This window comes from Globicephala melas, chromosome 5, assembly GCF_963455315.2.
Source record: "Globicephala melas chromosome 5, mGloMel1.2, whole genome shotgun sequence".
NCBI classification, from domain to species: Eukaryota; Metazoa; Chordata; class Mammalia; order Artiodactyla; family Delphinidae; genus Globicephala; species Globicephala melas.
The window spans coordinates 90,431-110,596 of NC_083318.1; the positions used below are offsets into that span (position 1 = coordinate 90,431).

Consider the following 20,166-nt stretch of genomic DNA (forward strand, 5'->3'; position numbering starts at 1 on the left):
AACTGACTCAAGACAGATTAACAGGAGAAAAAGAAACAAAATTTAATACATGTGCACAGAGGTCTCATAGAAATAGTACCTAAGAAGTGGCCAAAGTAGGCAGGATTTATACTTTTTAGACAAAGAAACTATAAATTTTGTGAAGGATTGAGAGGACAAAAAAACTTAGGCTTTAGTGCTCAATTAGTGAAGAATCTGCTTTAAGCAGAGTCTGGGCTTGGGGAATAAATTTTAAAAGTAACAAGGTTTGTTTAGACAGGCTTCTCAGTCCTAATTCCCTGTCCCTGGAGATAAGGGTGTCCTTCTATGTCCAGATGCAGGGAGGGCACCTTCACATGGGAGACTTATTTCCTGCTTTCAGGGCACAGAGAGGACGTTCAGAGTGTCCCTTTTGCATTGGCCATTTCTTAAGTAACTTTAATTCTAAATAATCCACATGCCATTAAGGCACATTTTGGGGCAGCCTACCCTGGGCCCCAACAACTTAAATGTAAAAGCAAAACTGTAAAACTTTTACAAGAAAAGGAAAAATATCTTTAAAACATCAGGATAGGGACTTCCCTGGTGGTCCAGTGGTTAAGAATCTGCTTTCCAATGCAGGGGCCACGGGTTGATCCCTGGTCAGGGAACTGAGATCCCACATGCCGCGGGGCAACTGAGACAGCGCACCGCAACTACGCCCACACACTACAACTAGAGAGAAGCCCGAGCCCTGCAACGAAGAGTCTGGGGGGCCAAAAAAAACAAAAACAACAAGCCACCAGGATAGGGAGAATTTCTTAAGCGAGAAACGAGAAGACAAGCGTCGACTTACAGAAAAGTGCACAACATATGTGTTGTGAGCTTAAGTTTTATTCAGGGACCTTACGGAGGACAGCGGCCTGGGAGACAGCCACTCAGTAGCTCTGAGAGACTGCTCTGAAGGGGTCAGGGGAGAAGCCTAGTTTATATATCATCTTTGGCCTGGGAACACGCGCAGTAAAGCTTACATCCTGGTAAAAGACTACTGCTATTCACAAAGAACAGGCATCTCAAGTTAAAGGTTTCAGTGCTTTTCTATGTAGGGGAAGATGCAAGAGCCTGGCTTCATTAAAATTCTTCCTGAGACATGCACCTAATGATCTAAGGAGACTGCTTGTCCAAAGCACAGATCGCCCATCCTGCTTTCTTCCTAAATTCCTCTCAGGGTGCATGTCGGTCAGCACTGCAGCGGCTGATGACTTAATCTGTGTTTTCTTTATTTATCACAAGCCATATAGGAAAGGATTAATAAATGTGATTTACTTTTTGACAAATGACACCCCGAACAAACGAAAAGGCAACTCAGCTCTGGGATAAGGAGTAGTGTACCCAGCGTATGTGTCTAGAAATCAATCAGTAAAAAGACAAGCAATTTTTTTCATGCTAGAGAATAAGAATGTAGGAGTTACAGAGCAGTCAATACCTCACTAGTAACTGTGGAAATGCAGGTGAAAACTGTGAGATACCATTTCACAGCAACTAACAAGAGGAAACACGAGGGTCTCTGAGGGAGGTTCAGGAGACGACCCTGAGCTGCAGGGCGGGCAGGCCCTACACACGCCTACCCAGAGCCCCCATGGTGCAGCTCCTGGGAGGGCAGAAAGGCACAGGCCCCAGGAACACACCTGAGTGTGGGGCTTAGAGAAGCCTTCCCTGGGAATGAGACAGGTGAGGGGTTTTGTGCAGCACGGATTGTAAGGGGAAAAAGGAAATCCCCTAGGAGTGACTCAGTGGGGAAATGGCAAATGAGCTCAGGGTTGGCTACACGATCGGACACAGCACAGCAGTTAGAGTACGGGAACAAGAATTCCAGTAAGACCACAAACAAATCTCAAAGACATGATGTTGAGGTTAACACACTACGTGTCCTGCGATATTATCATTTACAAAATGTGCATGTGATGAAAATGTGTTTCTCAGATATATTTGCTCTTCACCCACAGTTCCTGGCTTCCAGTTCCCAAAACCCTTGGAGTTTTCATATCGATGAGAGCAACGGGAGTATCCTTTGTTACAATATTTGGCCTCTTGTCTTCAGTTTCTGAAAGTGTTTCACGGCCATGAAGGTGAAGCGGCTGTCCTGTTATCTGTAACAAGCCCTTTCTATCACAATTGGGTTTATGTTAATGAGGTGACTTTTGTATCCCAGCCCAGGATGGGGGCTGGTTGCCAGGAGAACCAGCCAGGTGATTAGGGGGCTGGAACTTTCAGTCCCACCCCCTCATTTCTGGGGAGGGGAGGGGAGGGGCTGAGGTTGAGTCAATCACTCTTGGCCAATGACTTAGTCAATCATGACTATGTTTAATGAAGCCTCCATAAAAACCAAAAAAAAGGAGTTCTTTTTGACCCTTTTTGGAGAGTTTCCATGTCAGGGAACCTGGAAGGTTCCTGGTGGCACCGTGCTGGGCCCCCAGCTCCACAAAGACAGAAGCGCCTCTGTTCAGGACCTGGCCCTGTGTGTCTCTTCATCTGGTTGTTGATTCATATCCTTTAATATCCTTTAATAATAAATCGTTAAACTACTGAGTAAACATAAGGTTTTCCTGAGTTCTCTGAGCCATTCTAGCAAATTAATGGAACGACCAGAGGAGGGACTCATGGGAACCTCTGATTGATAGTCAGTCGGTCAGAGGTACAACCTGGACTTGTGTTTGGTGTCTGAAGTGGAGGGCAAAATCAGACTCTACCTCGGGGTTGATAGTGTCAGAATTGAGTGGAATTCTCAGATCCCACGCTGGCATCAAGAACTGCTTGGTGTGAAGAAGCCTCCACACACAGTCTTTGAAATTGGGTCCAGGAACTCTTCTCAGTATGACACCATTATGTAAAGTTTAAAAACGTGCACCCCAATGTTCACTGCAGCACTATTTACAGTAGCCAAGACACGGAAGCAACCTAAGTGTCCATCGACAGAGGAATGGATAAAGAAGATGTGGTACTATATACAATGGAATACTACTCAGCCATAAAATAGAACGAAATAATGCCATCTGCAGCAACACGGTTGGACCTAGAGATTCTCATACTAAGTGAAGTACGTCAGAAAGAGAAAGACAAATACTCTATGATATCACTTATATGTGGAATCTCAAATATGACACAAATGAACTCATTTACAAAACAGAAACAGACTCACAGACATAGAGAACAGACTTGTGGTTGCCAAGGGGGAGGGAGTGGGAGTTTGGGATGAGCAGATGCAAACTAGTATATACAGGATGGGTAAGCAACAAGGTCCCACTGTAGAGCACAGGGAACTATATTCAATATCCTGTGATAAACCATAATGGGAAAGAATATCAAAAAATGTATATATATGTATAACTGAATCACTTTGCTGTACAGCAGAAATTAGCACAACATTGTAAATCAACTAGAGTTCAATTAAAAAAAAATTCAAAGCCACACTATATAATATGCACAGACATACACTTTTGTTGTGGAAGCACGAAAACACCCCGGGCATGACCCACAACCAACGAGAGGTGAGTGGTGACCCAGAGGATAAGGGGGACACCCTGGCTGCCCATGTACCACTTTACATCTTTAGAAATAGAAGAGAAATGGGGACCAAGTATGGGGAATGACATTTTAGACTGTTAAGAGTTTTCTGTTTTATTTTTATTTATTTATTTTTTGTGTGTGATACGCGGGCCTCTCACTGTTGTGGCCTCTCCCGTTGCGGAGCACAGGCTCCGGACGCGCAGGCTCAGCGGCCATGGCCCACGGGCCCAGCCGCTCCGCGGCATGTGGGATCTTCCCGGACCGGGGCACGAACCCGTGTCCCCTGCATCGGCAGGCGGACTCTCAACCACTGCGCCACCAGGGAAGCCCTTCTGTTTTATTTTTGATGCAATGTAAACTGAATCTAAGCAGTGGATATGCGTGTATTATATTACATGAGGTACGTTGTATTTAACATTTTTACTGATCAAAATAAAGGAAGCGTGTGGGGAGGAGACTGTCCGAAGTTAGGCTGGTCAGCAGCCACTAGCCACGGAAGCTCTTGAGTCTTTGAAACGTGGCCGGTCCAAATTGAGATGTGCCTTATGCGTAAAGTACAACCAGATTTGTGCACTTAGTATGGGAAAAAAAGAATATTAAAGTCTCTTTACCCCCAAGAGTGAGCACATGCACTTGCACCAGGGCAAGCGGCAGGACGGGAGCGCGCAGCTCCCTCCGGAATTCCCGGCATCTGGCCCAGTGGGTAGCTGTTGAATGAACACTGGGATGAATTAGCAGAGGCTGAGCTGAGGGCTTGGTGACGGGCGTAGGGATGGAGTCCCTCAACCAGGAAGAGGGAGATGCTGAGTTTTGGCAAAAGGCTGAGTTTAGGGTCCTGAGGTACCCTTGTGGGAAGCAGTCAGCCATGAGAGCAGGCTGCGGACGTGCCAGGCATGCCGCCACTGCCCGAGGGGACTGTCCCTGCTTGTTCCCCTCCTTGTTCCATTCCATGGGAGATAAATCACCAGGGCCCAGAGATCAGAAAGAGTGTAAACTGAGACAAGCAAAGCTGTCTCCCCCCGGCACGTGCAGGTTATTTTTGATGATTCTGGGTTTATGGGTTTTCTCCCAGGGAAGTTAACCCAGAGCCGAGACAGCCATTAGATGATGTAAGGCACCGTCTGGCAACCTCCCCTTTTCTAGTCTGTGTAATCTGCAGCTGTAGTGCAATCAAATCTGCCTGCAGCCAGCAGTTGTCTTGGTCCTCTGACCCCATTCGTCGGCGCTGCTTCCGTTCCTGAGCCCTTCCCTTCTGGCTCTGGGCGGTTTGGTCTTCTTCGTCTGGCTGGTCCGCGACAGACTCTGAAGGGGGCAGTGAGAAGGCCGGTGGCTGAAGGCACAGAGGTCTGGAGGGAGCTGGAGATTGTCACACCGCCCGCCCCACGCCTGGGCCCACAAACGCCCACAAACACCACTTGGGAACAGAACCTTGGCCCTGCTTGTGGCTGCAGCCGGCAAGGGGCCCGGGCCCCAGGCAGCACTGGGCTCAGACCGCTGTTCTTACACCAGCTCCATCCCGGGCACACAGCACGTTCCCTAAGCTTCGGTTTTCCCACCCGTAAAGTGCCGTTTCCAGGATTAGGGGAGGCAGTGGCTGCAAAGTGCTTGCCACAGGGGGCCTGGCCCATGATGAGCCCTCAAGACAGTTAGCCCTTGATCAGGGGCTGCCTGTGCTGACAGAGATGGCGGCGGGTGTGGGCCCCCGGGGGCTGGCACGCAGGCTCCGTCAAGGCTAGTTGCGTGGGCAGGTGAGGGCCAGGTCTCCGGCAGCCCCTGGAGCTTTTCCCAGCCTCCAGGAAGGGATGGGGATGGCAAGAGGTGAGGGAGGTGGGAGGGGGGCAGAGCTCACAGCTGTGGGCGGCTCCACTGGGCAGGGGCAGGGGGCACTGCCTCAAGGGCCGGTGGAGCAGGTGGTCCAGCAGGTGCACCTGAGGGGCGCTCCCAGCAAAGGCTACGTCCCAGCGGGGCCATGACATGGGGCGGGGACAAGGGTCCAGGAATCGGCAGAGGCGCTGAGGGGACTGTGGGAACCAAGGCTGGCAGGTGAAAGAGCAAGTGGGGAGAAAGCCCTTAAAATGAGCAACACCGAGGCCGCAGCAGGGTCCCACGCTGCCCCAGGCAGAGAGGCCTGGAGATGGGAGAGCCCCCTTTCAGAGCAGCCTGGGGCCGGGAGCACACAGTCCGTGGCCTTTCACCTCAACACGAGTGGAGTATCCCAGCAGGAGGAGAGCCTCTGACACCAAGGCCACCCAGCCCCCGACCTGCCAAGAAGAGGAGGGTGATCCATTCCAGGCTGGATTCACCAAATATCACAGTCTCCGGGGCTCGTATCTGAAAATGTTTGCAAATACACCAGATGGAACTTATTTTCAGAAAGGTTTTCGCGTCGGGGGATTAATTTTACTCTTTCAGCTTCTTTTAGAATGTTCATCTGAGGGCTGACGAGGGCTCCACCAGCTTCATGCCTGTGCCCCGGTTCAGGGGAGGGGTGCCTGTCCCCAGGGGTCCTCAGAGCTGGCCCGTAGGAAGGAAGGAGCAAACCACTCAGCCTCGACGGACTTCTCTACTGGATTCAATATAGTTCAACACTGTCCTCCCCAAATTCTTGTTCACCCAGAACATGGCCTTACCTGGAAATAGGGTCTGCGGGACCTAAAGCCAACGGTGTCCTTCTAAGAGGCAGAGAAGGACACACAGAGGTGGAGGCCACCAAAGGCGGGCAGAGATAACGGTGAGTCCACAGGCCCAGGCACGCCTAGGACTGCCAGCCCCCAGGAGCCTGGAGGGGGGCACAGATGGATTCTTCCTCAGAGCTTCCAGAAGGAGCCAACCCTGCCGACCCCCTGACCCCAGACTTATGGCCTCCAGACTGTGAGAGAATAAATACTTGCTGTTTTAATCCACGTAGTTTATGAAGCCTTGTGACAGCAGCCCCAGGAAACTAAGATAAGCTCCTAAAACGTCCAGGCGCCCAAGGCAGCGCAGACCCCTGCGAAGGTCCAGGCCCCTGGACCTTCCTCGCGCCCCTTTCTCTCCTCTCTGACTTAGCGACGCCTCTCCGTTAGCTCCCCCAAGGAAGCGCACCAGCCTCGGTCGCCACATCTACTTCGGCCCCACCAGACAGGAGCCCCCTGTGGCCCACAGAGAAAGTTGAAGGGTCAGGCTGGGCCAGGTCCACGAGGGTTTACTTTTCTTCAGAAAAGGCAGTTCTTGAAAGTTTCTGGGTAGGACAGCACGATCTGACACACGTTTTAGGAGAAAGTTGTATCAGGAGTGGAGCTGAGAAAGGGCTCAGGCTGGCAGTGTAGGAATAGTGGAAGGGCATGGCCAAAGCCAGCCTGGGGTCAGGGAGAAAGGCACCCCTCCAGGTGCCAGAGCCGTCCCCATTCCCCGCACCCCCCGGGAGCTCCTGCCCTCGGTACAGCCCAAGTGGTCGTGACCACGCAGTCTGCTCTTTCAGGACAAGCGCCGCACAGAGACAGGAAGGAAATGATCATTTTGTGGAATGTGTTGTGCTTTAACACAGACCTCACTGATCCTAAAGTAATGGGATTTCTATTGACATTCTGTTGAGGATCAATACTAGATAAAAAGGTAAAGTGGAGATCTTGGCTGCTCTACATGAAACTCACATGCAGCTTCTCTAGATGAAACAGCAACAGGAACCACCAGGCTTTCTCCCACCTCCCCAGTGAGTCCTTAGAATTCAAACTGGGGACATAATGATGTACGGACACTGTTTTCAAAAGTTACATTTTCTTTCCATTTTGGTGGGTTTTTTCCTGTCAATCACTAGGCTGAAAAGTAGCAAATTAAGCAAAGATATTGGATCATCTAGAAAATAAAGCAATGGACATTAGGCTGCTGCCTCTGTCTCCTATAGAAACAGGTACACAGGCATATAAAGAGTTTCTACTTATTCATATGCCAGAATTCATTTTTTTTCGTCTCTCATTTATTAATTTTCATGCATATCTCGGTGAGAAAACAGTGCTTTGGGGCAATAGCAACACTGAGGGCTTGCGTGCAGCCCTCCCCCGGCCCGGAGGTCACCCAGAGGTCAGTGCCCACCAAGCCCAGCAGTGTCTCTGCAACACTGCCGCCTGGGAGCCTGGGAACTCAGCCTGCCCCCAGCCTCCCTGACCCCGGCGTAGCCCTGCTGTGGCTGGCTGTGCTGTGCTGGCTTCTGGGTGAGGAGCCGTCCCACCAGCTTGCCACTCCTGGATGTGACGGAGCGTGCAGGTCTATGTCGTGCCACTCAGCACCCACAGGTGCCCTCCAAGCGCTGCTCCCATGATGCCTTGTCAAGGGAAGCAGCAGCCCACGGCCAGGCCACTCCACCCGCCACGTTGCACCTGGCCTCCTGGGTGCCCCAGGCAGGGCCACTGGCCTGGCCCTCAGACCTCGCCGGGGAGGCTGTGTGTGTGTGTGTGTGTGTGTGTGTGTGTGTGTGTTCATACACTGGTGCATGTGCTTGCAAACCAGTGTATGTGCGGGAGTATGAACACATGCATGCATGTGCACACGTGTGCAATTGTGGGCTTTCCTATGTGTGTGTGCACTCACGTGACGTGTGTACACGCTATGTGCATGCATGCATCGCACATAACTGTGTGCATGTGTGTGCATTCATATGTGCGCGTACACACGTATGTGTGTGCCTCTGTGCACGTCGGAGGTTCCCACCTGCTCGGTGTCACGACACCAGCCAAGAGTAAAAACATTGCTCACCAGCAGTTTCATCTTCACCACAAACACCATCTGCCTGATTTTTTTAATTAAATGATTGTTTAATTGAATATCAGTCAAAACTTCAGTTTTGTGGTTGCGATTTGTGTTGCCGAGAGCACGTCCTCTGCCTGAGGAGGCAGTAAACCCAGGCACTCCGGGATCACTGGTTCATCAGTCTCAAGAAAACACGGCTTGTTTGGTGACTGTGTCATGTGTGTGTTAATTAAATTATTCTTTTAAATGTAAACAACCTTTATGTTTAAAATAGTAACTTACAAACTCAGCATTAAGTGATGTAAAAACACTAAAATGTGTTTAGTTTAATTTTGGTATTTCACCATGCTAATAAACTCTTGGTCTGGCCTCCAGCAGGCCAAGAGTTTATTATAATTCTGAGAAATAGAATAAGACCCATATTTCAAGAAAGCTCCAAGGACTGGCACTATTTTCCAAGGAGCATAAAGAATCAACTCTAAACGACTAACTTAAACTCTCTAAAAGGAGAACAAGCGTGAATGAGATGGGCTTGCGCGGTGGTAACATTCCAGGGCGCTGGAGCCATCACGGGAAGTTTGTCCCAATTAGAAGGAGCTGGGCAACTTCACGATTCTCCACTCGTTTCCCCGAGTACTGGTCTTTGGAACAATTTGAGTGTAGGGACATTTGAGATTTTCTTTCCTCTAGTAAACTTTAAAAATTAAAACCCTGGTATCCCACATCATTATATCAGCTTCTATAACGTGGACTTAACCATATTCATGGAGTTAGAAACACATCTTTAAAAATTCCATCTGGCTTCTTGGTCAAACGTACATTTGACAGGGGAGAAGCCGCTGTCTGCACCCCCAGATGCTCTCTGCTGTCCCGCCCCGTTCTGCCTTCTGCTCTATCCCAAGGAAAGTTTGATACTTGGTTTTGCTTGCAAATTTGAAAGATTCATAAGGCATCTAACATTTTCAGCTGCACAGACCGTGTAAGACAGAACCTCAGAAAACAGGAAGGATGCGGGAGGGTCTGACATCTGATGTCTGTGCTGCACACGTATTTGCTCCGTGCCGGGGCTCCCTGCCCAGCTGCCTTCCGCAAGAGCCCACCGTGTGCCCCGCCAATGGGCACACTCTGGCCAGGCTGCCCCCTTGTGCAGTTCTGGAAGGTAAGCCTTGCAGCTGCCAGTGAGGGCTCTGCTCCAGGACGGAGCAGCAGCCTCGCTCAGGGGGCAGGGAACGCCTGGTGCCGTATTGATCTGGCTTAGGTAGATGGGCTAAGTATTTTACAAGTCACTTTTGCTGCCACTTATCGCTTTTTCTACTTACGTTGATGGCCAGTGGGCCGGGGGTGGGGGGGCAGGGGGCCCCAGGCCTTAAGGACCGGCAGTGGGACTAGTTGGGCCGGGCCCTCAGCCTGGCTGAACGAGGCCCAATATGGACCATTATCTGAAGAGGTCTGTGGATGAGGACCTAGTAGATTGGCTTTGAATGATTCTTTTTCCTCGGGTGGCATCAGCATAACAAGGAGAAGACACTGCCCATGGCCTCTCCGATCAGAATCCCCAGGTTTCAAAGTAATTGTCCAAGCATCAGCACGACGGCTTTGCCACCTCCACTGAATGGTGACAGGTCTGTGCTTCTCTGGGTAGAAAGAGGGCCTCCTCTCTCTAGCAGTTTCCTTTGCCGCTGGGCAGTCTGGCCAGGTCCCGGCTGGACGTGGGCCTCGGTCACCTGGGTGCATGGGAACTCGAGCTGCAGGCAGTGCACCTGGGAGCTTAGGAGAGGTCTCACCCCAGAGCCCGCACCTGGAAGCTACACTAACGCGAAATGTGGCTACTTTTTCACAGTTAGAAGTGGACCCCTGTGCACTCTAGAGAGATCACGCGTTATTTCCGTAGCTTTCGTCACCTCAGGCGTCTTGTGCTGTGCTCACCCTAGCAGCGCACAGTGTGTCCTCAACTCCTCCTGCAGGAGGCATACACCATTTGGGTCAAGGTGGGGCTCTGCTTAGAGCACGTTCAGAATTAGCGGCACACCTGCCTGCCACCACAGTTCCAGCACATGGGAGTCGGGTCACCTTTTCCCAAGATTCAGAGCCTGCCTGGCTCCCAGTCAGCCTGCAAGACTGGGTGGAAACACACTTCACCATCATTTGGAACGCATTTCATATTGCATGTGTAAACACGCACACACATGCATATCCTAATGATTTGAAAGTACGACCTTCACATCAGTTAAGGCTATTTAAGGGGTATATTTCAAATGAAATGCTATAATATTCAAAATCACCAGATTAATGAGTTAATCAACAGGATAATAATCTTTGCCAGAAAAACTATGACTGTGATTTTCCAGAATAGGATCGGATTGTTCATATGTATTAACCAAAATAAGGTCAGCTTTGCTGTAAAAACCCCATCGCCAGTTTCCAGAAAAAGAAATGTATGGGACCTGATACACACACAGAAATTTAGCCTCAGAAAGAGGCTGGATTTAGTCAACCAACTAGCATAATACAACTGTTCAAACTCAACATTCGTCTGACCAAATTCAATCATTTCCCCCCAAAACGGATTTGTGTCGACATCCTCTAACCCCAATTTGATGAATATCTCCAATAACATGGCAATAATTTAATAAAGGAACTCACCAATTTTAAATTGCAATAAATTTACCAAACATTTTCACTGTTTATGGAGAGCTTTACAGTAAGAAAGTGTCAACAAAAGCAGGCACATCCGTGTACAAAGTGTTGCTGTTGGTGCTTCTTCACTTCCATTCCTGAAGGACCAGCTGCTCTGCCTTTCTGTCCTCTCAGCGAGCGTTCTTCCGGCCGCGAAATCACCCTCTGGGTGAGCTCTCACTCGGGTCTCGGAGGGCGCCCAGGGAACGGACTTGCCAAAGAGAAGTGCGGTGGGGCGAGCCAACCCCAAAACATTTATTGTAAACTTTAAAATGGAGTCCGGATACGAACAGACACAGAAAAGAAGAGAAACCTCCCAGACACAAATAATCATACTGGAGGGCCAGTCTCGTGGCGGGGGGGCCCCAAGAGGCGCTGGGCCAGACCGCCCCTGAAGATGCGTCGCCACGGAGAGGCCTGGCTTTGCGCCCCGCCAGGCCCCGACCTCCCTCGCTGCGGTGGCGGGTAGGGAGGCGGCCGCAGTACATCCGGATCGGCCCGGGGTCTCAGGAGGCCCGGCTCGGCTCGCAGGGGCGCGCCGCCTCGCAGGGCGGCCGGCAGCAGTAGGGGTAAGAGGCGTTGAGGTCGGGGTCCGAGGGCGCGTACCCCGGCAGCTCCACAGACGGGTGCCCCCCGCAGCACACCTCCACGCCCGCCTCGTCAAACGCGTGGAAGACGCCCACGTTGATGTAGGAGACCGCGTGGTGCGCCGCGAAGCCCGCGCAGTCCCCCGGGGCGGCGAAGTCCGACTCCTCCGGGGACAGGATGGAAGCCTCGCTCGGCCGCTGCTGCAGCCTCCGCCCCCGCCGACCCCGTCGGCCCCGCCGCGCCCGGGAGGCTGGCGGCTGCGCACGGAACCCCGGGCCGCCGCGGGGCCGCGCCAGGGCCCGGCCTCCCTTCCGCCGGCCGCGCCGGCCGCGCCGGGCCTGCGAGGACTTGTAGTTCTTGACCAGCAGGAGGCTGAGCAGGCCCAGGAGGCACTCGAGCGAGTTGAAGACGGTGGAAAGCACCAGGCCGCGCTGGTAGTCCTTCAGCTGGCGGCACTTGGCGGACGTGGCGCTGTCCAGGGTGCTGCGGCCGCGCGGCGCGCCGGGGGCCGGGCCGGGGGCCGCGGCCGGCGCGCGCGGGGGCAGGCAGTAGTGGGAGTACTTGCGTTCCACTAGGGACACGGTGTCGCCGTCGATCACGGCGCCCGCGAAGGCGCTGAGGACCCCGAGCATGAAGACGAGAACGCCCAGCAGGAGCAGGTTCTGGCTGTTCACCCGCCCCGAGGGCCCGGCTGCGCTCCCCGGCTCGCCCGGCGCAGCCTCCGGAGCCCCTGCTGGGGCCGCGGGGCCCCCGAGCGCCGGGCCCGGCCCCGGCCCCGCGAGCGCGGCGTCCCGGGGCCCGCAGCAGAGCAGGGCGGCGCCGAGCAGCGAGAGGCCGGCGGCCAGCAGCAGCCCCGAGTAGAAGGCGCCGGCGGCCGCCCCCAGCCTGAACGGCTCCCCGCGCAGCTCCGAGCCCAGCGAGAAGCACTTGAGGCCGACGGCGGCGGCACTGAGCGCGCAGGCGAGCAGGAGGCAGGAGGAGAGCGCGGCGCAGGCCCCGCGGATGCTCCACTTCATCCTCCGCGCCCGAGCCGGCCCGCACCCCGCGCGCCCGCCGCCGCCCGCCGCCGCCCCCGCCGCCTGCGCCTCCTCCCGGCGCCGCGCGGCCGGACCGCCGGCCTCCTCCTCATCCTCCCGCGTCCTCCCGGGCCCGCGCCGCCGCCGCCGCCGCCGCCGCCGCCGGAGCCCGCATCCTCCGCCTCCCGCCGCCGCCGCGGCCCCGCGCAGGGAACCGATGCGACGCGGAGGACCGCAGGACGCGCGCGCCCACTCCCCAGCCCGCGGCGCCCCTCCCAGGACGTTCAGCTCCCCCACCACCACCCGCGGCCCGGCGCGCCAGGCCCAGGCGCCGCCCTCCCCCCTTCCCCCCAACCCCCGTAGCCCCTAGGACACCCCTCTGCCGCCTCCCCAAGGAGAGGTGCCCGCTCGCCGCGTCTCTCCGCCTTCCTCCCCCTATCGGCGCCCCTGCCCTCTCTGGGAACACCCCCCCCACTCCTGCCTCCCTCCCCTGATGCCCCCAGGCCCCACCTCCGGCACCTCCCACCTCTCGAGACCCTGCGTTTGCGTTCCCCTGGTCACAGGGCTGGGGTCTCACTCCGTGCCCACTGGCCCGCTAGAAATCAGGAAGCCTGGGAAGTCAGCTTGGGGGCAGGAATAGGGGAGCCCCGGCGCTGAGGGGCTACGGGGGAGAGCCTGACTGCAGGACAGGGGAAGAGGCGAGTCTGGGGGAGAGCGGAAGGAGGGAGAGCCCGGGTGGGAAGGAGGTTTGAGCCGGGGGTGGGGCGGGAAGGGACGGGGAGAGGGGAGCTCGGGGGAGGGGTGATCCGGGCTGCTGGCGGGATGAGGGCGGGAGTCTGGATGCGGGGTGGGGGGGAGGGCTTGGAGGAGGAGCTCAGGTGCTGCGACCCTCCGGCGCCGCCCGGGTAGTTCTGGCTCGAGTGCGCGGGGGAGGCGGTGGAAGTGCTGCGGAACTGGAGGTGAAGCCTCAGGCAGAACCTCGGAGGAGTCTCGTTGCGCTTTAGTCTCAAAAGCCCTTCTCAGGGATCATGCAGGAATTTACCCCAGATGCGGGTGCGAGTGAGTTAACTCATCAGAAGGCGGTTCATGGCCTGAGAGCAACGTGGAGAAGGGGGGTGCAGCGCGGGGGAAGGTAAATCGCTTCCTTCCGACCGACGCGGGCCGAGAACTCCCGATGAGGGAGAGGAAGGCTTGGGGAAACGTGGGGCGTGGAGATGGCCTTCCCCCAGGCCTCTCTGGGCCCCCATCCTCCTCCCGGAACCAGGCCTGAGAGGGGCGTCTCTGGAAAGCCCTCTGAGGTCCCACCGGGCCGAGCGGCTGGGCCCGCGCCCTCGGCTCTTTCCACACCGTCGCTGCGGCTGCTGCAGCGAGGCACGGGGAGCCGATGACTCACCCTGCCGGCTAATTGCTGCGTTAAATAACTTTGCGCTGGATCCAGGGGAGGCGGGAGTGGCAGCGGCTAGGGAACGCGCTGGGGGAGGAGGGGACGGGGGAGGTGGAGGGGTGCTTTGAGAACACACCCGCGTTCCTGCCGCCCGTTCGGCAAGTTCAGGCCTGTGAAGACGTCCCCCAGAACTCACAGCGTCGTGCCCCTTCCTTCATAGAGTGTCCACGGTGCCCGGCGAGCAGGGGCACAAGCCCCCAGAGGCCCCTTGCCTCCGGAGAAAGCCTCCCGCATTCGCCAGGCAGCCCGCGCGCAGGGGTCCCTCGCCCACGTTTCACGGAAGCCATCTGCCCAGTGAATATATGTGAGCGCCCTTCATGCGGCTCTCTGGACATTTGCGTGGGATCGACTTGAACGTCAGTAGCTGCGCAGAGAAGGAGCGGGTTTCGCTGTATTTTTAGCGGGGAACGCAGGTTTTAGCACATCGGCTGAGCCTCCTGATTCCGTCCTGCTCCGCATGCATGACGACTTGCCAGAAAAGTAGGGGTAGTGAGCCTTCTTTCACATTTATGGTGTATAGGTTTTAAAAGGACAGTGTGTAAATCAGCTTGTATAATAATCGTGGCACCCACGCGCGTAAGCGGAGTTGCCATGAGCTGACTTCCAATGATTATTTCGGTTTCCAGGGAGACGAGGTTTGCAGCCACCTCCGTGAAGGACGGAGCCGCTTCTCCATTCCCAGTGCAGTGCCGCAGCAGCCCGATTGATTAGGCTCTGCGGGGAGAGGGGAGCTGACGTCGCCTGGTCCTGCGCCGGGCCTGGGCGGGCTGGGGGGCGGGATCGTGCAGCAGCCTCTCAAATCGGAAGACCTGAGCTAGGCAGGTCTGTGGTTTAGTATTTCTCCGGGATCTGGCCTCCTCTCTCCTCGCGAGCCCGCCACCCGCCCCCCCACTAGACACTTCCCTCCCCTGGACCACCTCTGTGTTCCTTAAGTGAGCCGTGCCTCTTCCACAAGCAGGGCCTTGACACGTGCTTTTCTGCTTTATGTCCCCCATGCCACATCCTCAGCCTTTTCATTTCTTAGACCTTAGCTTCAGCTCCCTTAATCGGACCTAACTTTTGTTGGGTGCCCTCTGTCCTGCCGCCATGTAAAGAGTGCTCCCCAGGGCTTTTGTTCAGTCCTTGCAACAAACCCTGAGGCACCTGGCACTGTGACCCTAACAGAGGCTTCCCACCCAAAATCGGGTGACCTGTGGAGACAGAACTCAAACCCAGACTCTGTGCCCTCCCCCAGCCCCCCACCTCCCTGCACCCCACCACCCTGCACCCCACCTCCCTGCACCCCACCACCCTGCACCCCACCACCCTGCACCCCACCTCCCTGCACCCCACCTCCCTGCACCCCACCACCCTGCACCCCACCTCCCTGCACCCCACCTCCCTGCACCCCGCCACCCTGTACCCCACGACCCGGCACCCCACCTCCCTGCCCCCCACCTCCCTGCCCTCCAGCTCCTAACAAAGAGTCTCCCATAACAAGCAGGATCTCCCAGTGGTCTCAACGTCTGTCTTCCCGACCAGACTGGGAGCTCGGTGCAGGCAGGGTCTATATCCGACTTGTCCCCACCTTCTCCCCGTCAGGACCCGGCGCTGCCCTAGCCGAGCGGAATGGACGAGCAAGCAGATGGATGAATGGGTTGATGGCAGCCAACCTGGGGTTGCTGTGTCCCGTGACAGCATCTAACATCAGTCCAGTTTTGCTCACAAGGAGAACAGGGCCAGGTGACACAGGCCAGGCCAGCAGGCGGGAGAGGACCCACCTCCCTGTTGCGGAGAGCTTGTGGAGCTCTGCGGGCAGAGAGCGACCAGCGGGTGTCCTGTCGTAAAGGGTCTTGAGCTGTGCAAGTTCGGACTTCATCCTGAGGATGGGGAGACCCTAGAAGGGCCAAAGGATGCTGTGCTGTGTTTTAGAAGCACTGCTGCGAGAAGGCTGGGCTGCGGAAATGGCGGCATGTGGGGGGTCTCATGCAGGTGGACAGTCCTGCCCCCATCACGGTGTTCATCTCGGGTTTTCCCCACCGCCCAGCCTCCCACCGCCTGGCACTCAGCAGATGGTCAGCTATCTTGCCGAGTGTGTGTCTGTCTCCCCTCTGTGTCCGCGGGAGGGAGGGTCAGAAGTCTGGGGTCCCTGCCATACACAGCTCACAGGGCCCGTAACCGCCCACTTTCACAGTGAGCGCCTCTGCACCTGAGCTGCTTTCTGACACCTATGGCCAGGGATGTAAATTAAAACAACCCATGCACATTTTGAAAGCTAATTCCATTGCTTTTTGACAGAATCCTTTTCCCCAACCCCTGACGGGCTCACCTGTGCAGCTCCTCCCCTCCCAGCCACCCGGCAGCGGCCAGAGGGGACCCTGGCACAGCTGCGGTCCAGGGAGTGACTTGGGGGCCCCCACAGTGAACTCTGAGGCAGGGAGCTCACTCTGGAAAGAAGCACCGCCCTCGTGAGAAATGCGTCTCTAGGTGGTGAGGGGCAGGTGGGAAGGAGTAAGTTTTAAAATCACAGACCCTACCACATGCCAAGCAAATTCACAGGGACCCTTGAGTCGCCAGTGCGTGGGACACATCACTGCCACATTTTAAAAACAGGGCCCAGAGGGCTTCCCTGGTGGCGCAGTGGTTGGGAATCCGCCTGCCGATGCAGGGGACACGGGTTCGTGCCCCGGTCCGGGAAGATCCCACATGCCGCGGAGCGGCTGGGCCCGTGAGCCATGGCCGCTGAGCCCGCGCGTCCGGAGCCTGTGCTCCGCAGCGGGAGAGGCCACAACGGTGAGAGGCCCGCGTACCGCAAAAAAAAAAAAAAAAAAAAAGGTAAAAACAGGGCCCAGAGAGCAGAGATGACAATGTTTTTAAACCGTCTTGTGTTTTTTTCTGATTACAGAAGCAACCATGTGTCAAGTGAAGAATATTTTCCCCATTAACTTTAACTTGCATTTTAATCTCACATATTTATTAGCATTTAAAGTCCAACCTCCTGCTGTGTTCACTTCAATTAATTTGTCTGATTCTAATTAGTTTTTCTAATTAGTTTTTCATTTAACTTTCCAGCATTTTTATCCTTTATCTTTTTAACTGGTTAAATGCTCAATTTTTCTTTTATTATTAATTCTAAGCCCCTTTTTTTCCCAGGAACAATCAGTATTGATCTTCACGTATAGGTGCAGTGTGTGCATCTCTGTGCCGGCGCTGCGGAAGTGATGGTAAGTGTAAAGCACTCAGTCTCACAAAACCAGAGCCAGTGAATTAACGGAGACACAGCAGGCACTTTACTATTTTATAAGCTTTTGTCTTGTGCAATATAACAGAGCCACTCCATAAAATATGCATGTAACAGTTTAATGACTTAGATATGAGCATCCGCGTCCTTGCCACCACATCAGGAAACAGAACACTGAAGATCCAAAGCTGCAGCTCGCCCTGCCCGCCCCCAAAGGTTCTGCTGACTTCACTGAAACCACTTCTTTGTGTTTATTTGTACTTTGATCACCTAAGCATGCACCCCTAAACATTTCAGTTTGGCTTTGCCTGTTTTCTGAACTTTGTACAAATGGAATCATAGAGCATGATTGTTGCACATCTGGTTTCTTTCATCCACCTGAATGCCTGTTGTCGTGTCTAGTTTATCCCTTTTACTGTTGGTACTAAGCCACTGTGTGAATGCGCTGCAATTTATTTACCCATTTTACTGATGATGAGCCTTGACTGTTTGTAGTTTGGGGATATTATGAAGAAAGCTGTTTTGAACTTTCCTATGCTTGTGCACTGACGCACTTGAGCCTGCATTTTGTTGGATCACGAGTAATGTACACGTTCAGATTTTTGTGTGCGTTTTTATTGAGACACAATTTATGTGCAATAACAATCACTGATTTTAAGTGTTCGATTTGATGAGTTTGGACAACTGTACACATTGGTATGAGTCACCACCACAGTCACAATACAGGACTAGTCCAAACCCTCCACCAAAGTTCCCCTTTTCAGTCATGCTCTCCTCCACCCCAGGCCCTACAGAACTGCTCATCTGATTTCTGTTGCTGTAGTTTTAGTAAAAACTTTCATGCTCCTACAATCATAAAGTAGGTAGTCTTTCATGTTTGGCTTCTTTCACTTGACAATGCTTTGTTTTTATTGTTGAGTAGAATTCCACCAAAATTTGACTATCCAGTCACAAGAGGACGGACATAGTTTGTCCATGTGGAGTTGCTATGAGTTAACATTCACGTGCAAGTCTTTTGAGAACGTATGTGTTAATTTTTCTTGGGTATATACTTAGGAGTGGAATTGCTAGGTTGTGTCTTACTTTTACATTTAACTTTGTAAGAAACGGACTAATTGTTTTCCAGAGTGGCTGTACCATTCTGCACTCCCCTCAGCAGAATGGAAGTTCCCAGTACTGCATCCCCTCACCAAACCTCGGTGTTATCAGCGGTCTTCTTAGTAATGCTGACCAGATGGTTTTGATTGGAATTATATGAACCTGTAGATTAATTTGAGCATAACTGATATGTTAGCAATGTTGGATCTTCTGATCCATGAACAAGGCTTATCTCTACATTTATTTAGGTCTTCATTAATTTCTCTCAACCTTTTATAGTTTGCAGTATACAGGCCTTGCACACATTTTGTTAAGTTTACCTTTAAGTATTTCGTATATTGAATCCTTCTGTAAATACTACTTTAAATACTACTTTCTTGTCCAATTGTTTGTTACTAGTATATGGAGATACATTTGATTTTTATTTATTTGTTTGTTTATTTTTTTGCAGTACGCGGGCCTCTCACTGTTGTGGCCTCTCCCGTTGCGGAGCACGGGCTCCGGACGCGCAGGCTCAGCGGCCATGGCTCACGGGCCCAGCCGCTCCGCGGCACGTGGGATCCTCCCGGACCGGGGCACGGACCCGTGTCCGCTGCATCGGCAGGCGGACTCTCAACCACTGCGCCACCAGGGAAGAAGCCCTACATTTGGCTTTTTAAGTTGCCTTTTAATTCTGCATCCTTGCTAAGCTGACTTATGCTAGCAGCTATTTTTGTAGATTCCTCAACATTTTCTGTATAGACAATCATATCACAGGTAAGTAGAACCAGTTTTAATGCTTCTTTCCTACCTGCATGCCTTTTATTTTTTATTCATTTGTTTATTTATTTTGGCTTCCCCGCAGCATGCGGGATCTTAGCTCCCTGACCAGGGAAGCACAGGGTCCTAATCACTGGACCACCAGGAAATTCCCCATTGTTTCTGATTTCAGTGGGAAATCATTTGATTTTTCATCCTCAAGTATGATGCTTTTCTGGCTGGAGAAAATTTTCATCAGGTTGAAATCTACTTCGAGTTTTCTGAGAGTTTGTTCAATCATGAACAGGTGATGAGTTTTGTCAATTTGTTGTTGCTGTTGTATTTGTTGAGATTATTACATGGCTTTCCTTTTTCAGTCTGTTAGTACGGTGAATTACATTTATGGCATTCCTAATCTAAATCCCACTTGGTCATTCTCAAGCAAGCAGCATCTATTGCCTATTATCAGGAAGAGACGTACAGACACTTCTGCCCACTACATCTTGCTTTAGGAGTCACCAAGGAAACACGATACAGTCAAGCACTCACGGAACAAGCTTTACGCAGAGAAGGGACAGAGCCAAATAGCAGCTTCCCAAGTGAGTGCTGGTCTCCCGAGGCCGGGGGGGGGGGGGGGGTCCTTCCCAGCAGCTGACATGTGGCCATTAGCCTGCACGCACCCTGCTTGTGCTGCGGCAGCAGGACCCCGTCTCCTCCCTACAAGGAGTAGATGTGGGGTTGGTCAGGTGCCCTACGGCACACACTCTTAAGCAGCACAAAGGAACACATATCGAGCCTAAAACGGGAAAATATTCCCACACAAGGTGGCAAGCCCAGTGCAGGCTTGAGGACCCTTTACCTCTTGGTGAGGAATTGCTCCAGGCCCAAGGCCCATTGTTATGGGCCAAGTGGGGGATTAAAAGACTGTGTGCGCAGGATTGCCCTTCTCAACAGTCATAATGTGTTGTCCTTTTTATCCTGGGGCGGATGCGATTTGCTATTATTTCGTGGAGGATTTGTTTTTTAACATCTTTATTGGGGTGTAACTGCTTTACAATGGTGTGTTCGTTTCTGCTTTGTAACAAAGTGATGCTGAGGATTTTTGTGTCTAGGCTAACGAGGGTCACTATTTTTAG

The 20,166-nt window shown here is 53.4% G+C and overlaps 1 protein-coding gene and 1 long non-coding RNA gene across 3 annotated transcripts; one reads left to right on the forward strand and one right to left on the reverse strand.

Annotated features, from left to right (window-relative positions):
* Positions 1-11,122: 11,122 nt before the first annotated feature.
* TMEM271 (transmembrane protein 271) lies at positions 11,123-12,575 on the reverse strand. The gene has a single exon (XM_030851550.2). The coding sequence runs from the start codon at positions 12,528-12,530 to the stop codon at positions 11,433-11,435; it is 1,098 nt and encodes a 365-aa protein (XP_030707410.1). The 5' UTR covers positions 12,531-12,575; the 3' UTR covers positions 11,123-11,432.
* Positions 12,576-14,020: 1,445 nt separating this feature from the next.
* On the forward strand, positions 14,021-19,661 carry LOC132597329 (uncharacterized). Of its 2 annotated transcripts, XR_009563875.1 has the most exons (4): positions 14,021-14,454; positions 17,107-17,177; positions 18,744-19,048; positions 19,224-19,661. It is a non-coding gene; the product is annotated as an uncharacterized lncRNA (long non-coding RNA). The 2 variants fall into 2 exon arrangements; XR_009563874.1 differs by lacking the exon at positions 14,021-14,454 and having other exon boundaries at positions 16,789-17,177.
* The last annotated feature ends 505 nt before the right edge of the window (positions 19,662-20,166 follow it).

Coding starts and splice junctions, on each gene's coding strand:
- TMEM271 (XM_030851550.2), bottom strand. CDS start 12,530: ATGAAGTGGAGCATCCGCGGGGCCTGCGCCGCGCTCTCCTCCTGCCTC.